We start from the raw sequence: 8,401 nt of genomic DNA on the forward strand, positions 1-8,401 counted from the left end.
GTACCTCAGTCATGCATCCTCGGTGTTTCTCTCATTTAATATACACAAACACATGCAGCAGATTATGTTTTTATGGGGGTTGTCTAACCTTGACTAGTTATTTTCAGTGAAGCACTGGCAGCTAGATTTTTTTATTCCACCTCTGGCTTTTCTTTAACATTTTAATTCCGTCTCCTGTCGCTTCCCCCTGCAGATCCTCCATCATCTGAAGGTCTCCTGCACCTTTTCGTTTGCTGGGATTGTGTTTTAACATGCACGCCCCCCAGAGTGTGTAGAGCTTGTCTAGTCGAGAGGACCTTGCGCTGTTGGTGTTTGTTTGCCTGCATACTCCGAGTGCCAAAATGAGCTTGGTGGGCGCAGAGCGTCGCAGGCCCACGCCGGCCCAGACGCCCGAGGAGAGGGACGTGTGGAGGGATGGAGGACGGGCTGGCTGGAGGGATGCGGGGAGGGAGGGCTGGAGGGAGGGAAGGGAGAGCGGCGTGGTGCAGAGCTACAGCTTCGACTCGTACCAGCTGGAGGAGGAGGAGATCAGTAAGGACGCCCCAGAGCGAGGAGTGCTGGCTTTGTCCGAGCCCGGTGAGCGACTTTCTGTTCTATCTGTGTGTGTGTGTGTGTGTGTGTGTGTGTGTGTGTGTGTGTGTGTGTAATAATCCCCTCCACTTCAAAACCCCAGAAAAACAAAGTGTTCCGATGCCCTGAAGCGGATGTTAAACGTTATCACCAGTTTATGGTGAATATAAAATGCACTTTTTCCCATTATTTTAACAAACGTGTCTCACAATATGTGTTTTGAAGCACTTCATAGTCCATCTGTTTGAATCCAGGATGTGAACAGAATATCACGAGCATGTGTGAAAACATCCAGTCTCACTGCTGGGGTCTTGATGTGCGACCAGGTTCTGCATTTCTGGGTTATTTTGCTCAACTTGTTAAATGCAAATGACTCCATGTTTTGGAGGGAGGTGGAGGCACTACAGGAACGCAACACCTTCACCACCGTTATAGTTTCATTCTTTTAAAAAAGGCCTGCATTTGCATATATTTTGAAGTATATCTCTCTTTTATCTAATAGTTTGGTTCAGTTTTATTTATATGGCTTCGGTTCACAACATCAGTCATCTCACGGCACCTCACCACATACGAGGTGTGTCAGAAAAGTTCCAGGACTGGTGCCACAAAACATACATTTCAAATCCAAACTACAAACTACCAGTTTTCCCCTTCCTAGTAATCCCCCTGGAGTGTAACCCACTTTCAGGATTCTTCAGGATCCTCTCAGCTCTCAGCCATCTTGATGTTGTCCACGTCTTCTAAACGGGTCTCCTTGATGAGCCCTTGAGCTTGGGGGAGAGGAACCAACCCCACAGAGCCAGGTGGGGTGAGCAGGGAGGAGATGTTCTTCTCAGCCAGGAGCTGTGGGATGCTCAGGGCGCTGTGAGCAGGTTGTCATGGTGACGCAGCCTCCACTGGTCCTGACACAACTCTGCCTCTTCTGGACGAAGCAAACGCTGCAGGACCTCTGTAGACGAGCTGGTTGGTCGTCTGAAGGGGAAACTCCTGGTTTGGATTTGTAATCTATCTTTAGTGACACCAGTCCTGGAACTTTTCTGACACACCTGGTAGTAATCTTACAGTGTTGTAATATAGAGAGAAACCTCCTGCAGGAACAAAAGGGAGAGAACGCAAACAGTAACTACCAGAGACAGAAGGACATGAAGTTATCGACATGCATTTAGGAGAACAGAGGCAGAGGGCTCAGTGCATCATTGGAGGGTTCGGGGTCACCTGAGCAGCCAGAACTGTAACCTCTATGAAAAAGTTTTCAGCCTACTGAGAACAGTAGAGAGGATGTCCGCCTCCTGGTTCCACAGCAGAGGAGCTGATAGTTGAAGGCTCCAAGAGGGGAGTGCTTTGTTAGGATAATATGGTATAACAGGGTTGTTAGGATTCAATGGAGCTAGGAAATGGAAAGCTTTGGGGGAATATGTTCTCTCTCTTACTGGTTCCTGGCTGCAGCGTTTTGGATCAGCTGGAGGATTTTATGATAATAAGGAGTCAGAATAGTCCAGACAAGACGTAGCAATGCCTTTTCCAGCTGAAACGAACAGACAGAAAACAAATGAGACTCGTTGCAGCTTACAGGACGTGTAGCGTGAGCTTGACCTTTTCCCAATCATCTTTCCATCATCACAGCTAGGACCATGAAGAGGACGTAGATAACACTGAGTAAACAACTGCTTTGTGTTGCGTGTGATGAAACCGAAAGAACAACTCAGCAGGTGTTCAAATAACACGACGGATCAGAGGAGAAGCTTACTGGCTGCACTGGCTACTCAAATACTGTAAAGAGACGAAACGTTTCATTGATATTAATAAATAGCAACTCTATTGACAGCTGCTGAGTCCTCGTGGTGCACCAGGTCTGTCTGTGTTCGTGTAGATTATATTTCCTTTGCAGTAAAAATGAGAAGAATTAGAAGTTGTGCTCCACAATAAGCCACAGTGACGGTTTGTTTAGTATTTTGTACGTTTTGTATGAACATGTGAATGTTTACGGATGATGGTGGAGAGAATGAAAGCATTGGCAGGAAGAGAGAGAGATGGAAGTGTACGTAAAACACAGGAGGCGACCTGTTAACAGAAAATTGCCGTGTTGCCTGGTTACACAGGTTGCACAAAGGCCGAGTTAATCAGATCAGGAGTGACCAAGGACGCACAGCGAGGGCCCTTTCTCCTCTTCTTGTCTCTCCTCCTTACTTATGTTTCTATCTCGTGGCCTCCTGTCTTCCTGTAGCTATCGGTGTTCACACCTTCGTGTACAGTCAACAGAACAGAGGATGTCCACAGAGACGGAGAAGCTGCCTCAAAGCCTGAATTAAGCTCAGTTCGTCGTTACAGTCCTGAACCTGCAATGTGGTTCTACTGAGGGACTGTGCATCATTCGAGGCTTGTTTGTTGTTTATTTTTTCCTCATTCAAAATGTATATTTCATGCTAATGCTAATGCTCACCTTTCACCTGCACCGGGTTTTATTTACGGCCCTACATGAGGTAGGCCTGTGGACTCCAAGCAGCTTCTGACCAGTTTTCATCTGTCACACGTTTACTGGTCTGATGATGTAGGTGGCCGTCAGCTGATGGCTTCAGTCGGCCTTCTCCTTCTCTTCCACGATCTGTGTCTTACTGTCGTCTTCGCTTTGGGAGGCAACACCAGCAGCCTCCCACATAGGAAATGAAACTGAAGGTTTTGCTGTGGATCTGGATGATCCATTTTAACCACAGCGCTCATCTCCCAGCGTGCAAATTTATATTCACTTTAAAATGTCATGAGTGAACACCAGAGCTGCATCCGTAGCTCAGCTCTGCTCGTGATTGGTTTGAAGAATAACAGACTAGCCGAAGCGTTCCTCCCCGACAGCAGAATGATCGCGTGCTGCAGCCGGACCACTACGAGCTGCAGGATGGGTTACGTGAGACGACGTTTTTACTGACTGTGGGCTCATTTTTCACCACAACATAAAATCCTGCACATTAATGGAACCACAGAACCACAGCTAGGAGTAGAGAGAACTGGAGAATCTCTCACAATTACAATCCCGTTAGTCGTATAAAAGGGAAAACCTGGATTTCTTTTATTATTTAATTTAGATTAAAATGGGTGAAAAAAAACTGTAATCACTGTGTTTAACAAGTACTTACAGGTTTTACCACTGCTGGGGAAACAAATAATGGTTTCACATGCTATGGATATTTTTACATTTTTACTATCTCTACAAAGGGCTTTTTCGATATCAGCTGCAGATATTTCCCCGTGCAGAATGTATCTTAAAACTACCGGCTGACAGCTGGCTCCTCTGTGTGCTGCTCCTGAGCCATGCTGCATTTATTCTTTTAATCCAGTGTGTTTTATTTTCCTCTCGTTATCTCCTCCTTGTTGTTTGGGAAAAAAAACACAGCCTGCATTTCACCTGGAAACTCTCTGAGCTTTTGCCCGAATCTGGTGCAAACAGTTTCGGCTACTTTGGCACAAAGAGTGCTGCTTTGTAAGAAGAAACACTGTTAACCCTGCAGAGAGACTGAACATGCACACCAGGACTTACTCACTACACACCGCCCAGACAAACAGTCCCTGAACGCACCCACCAACACTTCCACACTAAAACGTCCGTTACATATTTAGCCGAGCGTCTCAGTCAGACTTTCTGCTAACGAGGTGGCTGCGATCCTTCCTTCTGTCCGTGCAGTGATGATGACCACGGCTCACTGCTGACTACACAGTTAGTTTAATTCTGAACAAATGCTGACAACCTGAGATGCTTCGTGGTTCTGTGTTTGTGTGTTAAGGTGTTTTTATTTACTCTGAAAATAACACAGCTGCAGAAATGTAAACCCTCCACGTGCTGCGTTGCATATATAGAAAAAGTAAAACACAATATAGTGCGTTAGTGAAGGTAAGTGCAGGTTATCATCATCACCAGATGAATCATATCTTTATCATCACTGTTACCATGGTGATGGAGTAGTGACACGGTGAGACGCAGCAGCGAGAGGTGTTTATTTCCTTCAGTTTGCTGTAAAATCTAAATGCTCAGAATCCATTTGGAGCTGTTAATAGTAGGCTTACAGGATTAGGAAAGGATTATAAAGTGTTATATAAAGAAACTGCTCATCACACGTTCTGTCTGTGAAACCCAATCGGCTGCAAAACACAACAGCCTCCAGCTGAAACTGCTCGGACAGCCAGTGCACGATCTGCAGTTCCTCCGATCAATCTCTCACCGAGGCTTCCACCACGTCAGCTGCTCCGTCGGTGCCGCCGCCGCCTCGTCCATCCTGATTAGCTTCACCGGCTCCACTTTGGTGCTAATTTAGATGTTTGAAAGTCACCTGTAATCCCTGCTGTCTGCCTCCCATCCCATACTGCTTTAATTCTCTGACCCTTGACTCCCTCCATCCCGCTCAGACTTTGAGGAACCAATCCCCGACGACCGTTACCATGGCATCTACTTTGCAATGCTAATGGCCGGAGTGGGTTTCCTGCTTCCCTACAACAGCTTCATCACTGAAGTGGACTACCTGCACCACAAGTTCAAAGGTATGAATATGCACGAGTCCGGATGAGCCCGAACACATGCAGGCGACTCCGTGCTCAGAAGCTTCCTGTGTGTCTTTCAGGGACGTCCATCGTGTTCGACATGAGTCTCACATACATCCTGGTGGCTCTGCTGGCCGTCATCCTCAACAACGTGCTGGTGGAGAGGCTCAGCATGCACACCAGGATCACCGTGGGTAAGTGAGACGGGAAGTAAACTTCCATCGTCGCTTTAACAGCGACCCTGTGGGAACCTCAAGGCTTCTCAGACACACACAGTAGAAATGGGAAGATGTTATTGAGAGAAAGAGGAAAATAAACTTTGCACTAGTTCTCATGTTTGTTTTTTTTAAACAAACTTTGCCAAAGACTGTAAATTCACAAGAGGCTGCCTTTCAAGCATCCGGCTGTGTTTCTCCTTCGTCTTGCTGCTTTCAGGTTTCCAAACATCTTCAGAGTCTCACCATGCTGGTTAAATAACAGATCGACTAAATATTCAGCCACATTTGTTCGAATCTGAGCTGGAGAGATTGAAATGCTGCCCAAATTATTCATTAACGAGCTGGTTTTTAAAGCTCCTACACGTCCTTGCAGGGTAAATTATTCTAAAGTGTGATATTGCAGATTAACACAGAGATATTACAGCTCTTCAGTCTGTCCGATATATGAAGAAAAAGCTCTTTAAAAATGTATGTCCCTGAGGAGGAGTTTGATATCTCCACACATATATCATGCACTTAGGAGCACCGTTTCACCACAGCGCTCTCTGCAGCTTAAAATAGCTCTGCCCGCATCCTTAAGGATGTGTCTTTTGAAGTGTGGTGTCTGTGCGAGAGCTCCTCTCTGGACTTCATAAACTTGGGAGAGTGTTTCTCACGCTGGTCCTGTCAAATATGTGTCGAGTCACGCGGTCACAACACAACCTGGATCAGCGGCGTCTCCTCGCCGGCCTCTCCGGCTGTCGCTCTCTCTGCAGGATACGTCCTGGCTCTGGGGCCGCTGGTCTTCGTCAGCGTGTTTGATGTCTGGCTGGAGAAGTTCACCACCCGGCAGGCTTACATCATCAACCTGGTGTCGGTGGGCGTGGTGGCCTTCGGATGCACAGGTAATACTAATAATCATCTCTTTAAAGCTTCTCCTGATGAATGATCAATGTGACGGTTGCTCATCTGAACACGTCTGGATGAGCACCTCGCTGTCAGAGACACTCACAACATCTCAGTATACTCCTATATAGTGATGTGAAGTGATCTAGGGAAGATGTTTCAGGTGTTTCAGCTCCAATATTGATCCAAATGCTTCACAACATCTTTCTCATTTACAATTTTACACCCATAAAGCCTCATCAGGACGAACTAACGTAACCCAAAAAGTTCACAGGAGTTTGTTGCTTCTAGCTGTTTGTCTTTTCTTTGAGTTTACTGGATTCCTGCAGCATCAGGATCCATGTGAACGTCTCCACAGAGAGAAAGTTGTACACATTTACAGCAGTAACCTCCTCAGACGGTTTGTTTCCTAGTCAGTGGTGCTTGCATGCTGCTGGGAGCACGTTGGAGTTCACTGTCTTGCCAAATACAGGATTCTGTCACAGGGCACTTCAGCATGTGGAGGAGCAGGGGATTGAACCGCCAAACCTCGCAATTAGTGCAGAACCTGCTCAAACACCTGAACCACAGCGGTGAAGGCAACTTAAGAGACTTACCTGCTGTGGCTCCTTTGATTCGTAAAGGCTGCTGGGTGTCCGTGCACTGGGTTTACTTGACCTGAATTATTCTCTGCTTTTGTAGTATTCAAAAAAAGTTCTCGCTCCATCACCCAAACTGGATTATTTTAATTTTCCTGTTAGATTATCATCACACATGGACAGAGTTTTTAGTGTTTCAAGAATCATAAATAAACTAAGCTGACAGTCATTTAGACCGTTTGATTGAGGTTTTTGTTTATTCGTGCATCATTAATTACTACACGTCACTCGATGTGCCGTCCATGTCGCCTGTATGACAAACATGACAGATGATGAAGCAGCAACGTTACATGTTCAGTTATTTTAGTAGAAATGGTTTGAATAAGCTGCTGTTTAATATCAGTGCAGCTCCAAACAGCAGACACACTAATCTTGCAACAAGCAGTTAAATAGTCAGATATTTCCCTCAAGAACTCGTGGAAGCGAATATAGAGCTAAACGGAGGATTCCTTTCATCACATGGCTAATGAATGCTAACTAAAAATCTGTCAGGACAAACAGCCCTGGTGGAGGCTTCGCTTCTCGGCTGCTAATGACTCCAACGCGGCGGCGGCGGCGCTTCGTCTGTGCTGCCGAGTGCGAACACGGGAGCCTTTCAGCTGCTGTAGTAACAGTTTAATTAGTGTTGGTCTGGAGGTCAGAGCATCTCCTCTCGAGTGGCGTGTGAAGTTCAGGAAATAGCACCTCTAAATAAAGTGTGTTGTTCCGCTGTGTGTCTCTGTTTGCGCTGATAACCGCCTCCTCCTCCTCCTCCTCCTCCCTCCCCAGTGCAGCAGTCCAGTTTCTATGGTTACATGGGGATGCTGCCCAAGAGGTACACACAGGGGGTGATGACTGGAGAGAGTAAGTGCACTCAGAAAAGACAAAGATTTGTGCACACACACAACCATCCTTGTACATTTCCCTCATCCATCTGTCTCTACTCCAACCTCTCAGGCACAGCTGGAGTGATCATCTCGCTGTCTCGCATCTTCACCAAGCTGCTGATCACCGACGACAAGAAGAACACGCTCATCTTCTTCCTGGTCTCCATTAGCATGGAAATGCTGTGCTTCCTGCTGCACCTGCTGGTCCGCCGCTCACGATTCGTCCGCTATTACACCAGCGTCACTCAGGGCAAAGGTCCCGGCAAATGTCACGACCCACGGGACAACGGGACCGGGTACAAGGTCCACCACGATGTCACTGCAGAGGAAGTAAGATTTGTAAGTTTGTGGACCGTTTCCTAATTATATTGCAGGTGTTGACAGTAAATATGATGAGTGTTTTTTAGTCATTACATTTTGTGATCCTACTGACTTTAGTGAACATCTTACGTTTCATCCGGGGCCACCATCAGGTCACCATTTCCATTTTTCTAACACCCTTGTTGATGACAAACATCTGCACATCACAGAGACATGAGCATTATGTCTGTAAGTCTGTGATCACACTGACTTCAGCTCACATTCAGATCAAAACACTGCTTCAGTGCAGAATAGAGTTTTATTGACATTTGCATCACAGTACAGGTACATCAGAGTTCTTTGTGCGTTTTCTCGAGTCAGCTTTATATACAGGAAGAAA

The 8,401-nt window shown here is 46.3% G+C and overlaps 1 protein-coding gene across 1 annotated transcript; it reads left to right on the forward strand.

The window, feature by feature from the left end:
• Nucleotides 1-341: 341 nt before the first annotated feature.
• slc29a4a (solute carrier family 29 member 4a) lies at nucleotides 342-8,040 on the forward strand (the record flags this gene model as incomplete). Its single annotated transcript, XM_008303359.1, has 6 exons — nucleotides 342-576; nucleotides 4,963-5,094; nucleotides 5,175-5,288; nucleotides 6,068-6,196; nucleotides 7,604-7,678; nucleotides 7,772-8,040. Coding segments are annotated over exons 1-6 (954 nt in total), but the record flags the coding sequence as incomplete, so codon positions are not given.
• Nucleotides 8,041-8,401: the final 361 nt, after the last annotated feature.

The sequence above is a fragment of the Stegastes partitus genome, unplaced genomic scaffold, assembly GCF_000690725.1.
Source record: "Stegastes partitus isolate 25-593 unplaced genomic scaffold, Stegastes_partitus-1.0.2 Scaffold1988, whole genome shotgun sequence".
NCBI lineage: Eukaryota > Metazoa > Chordata > Actinopteri > Pomacentridae > Stegastes > Stegastes partitus.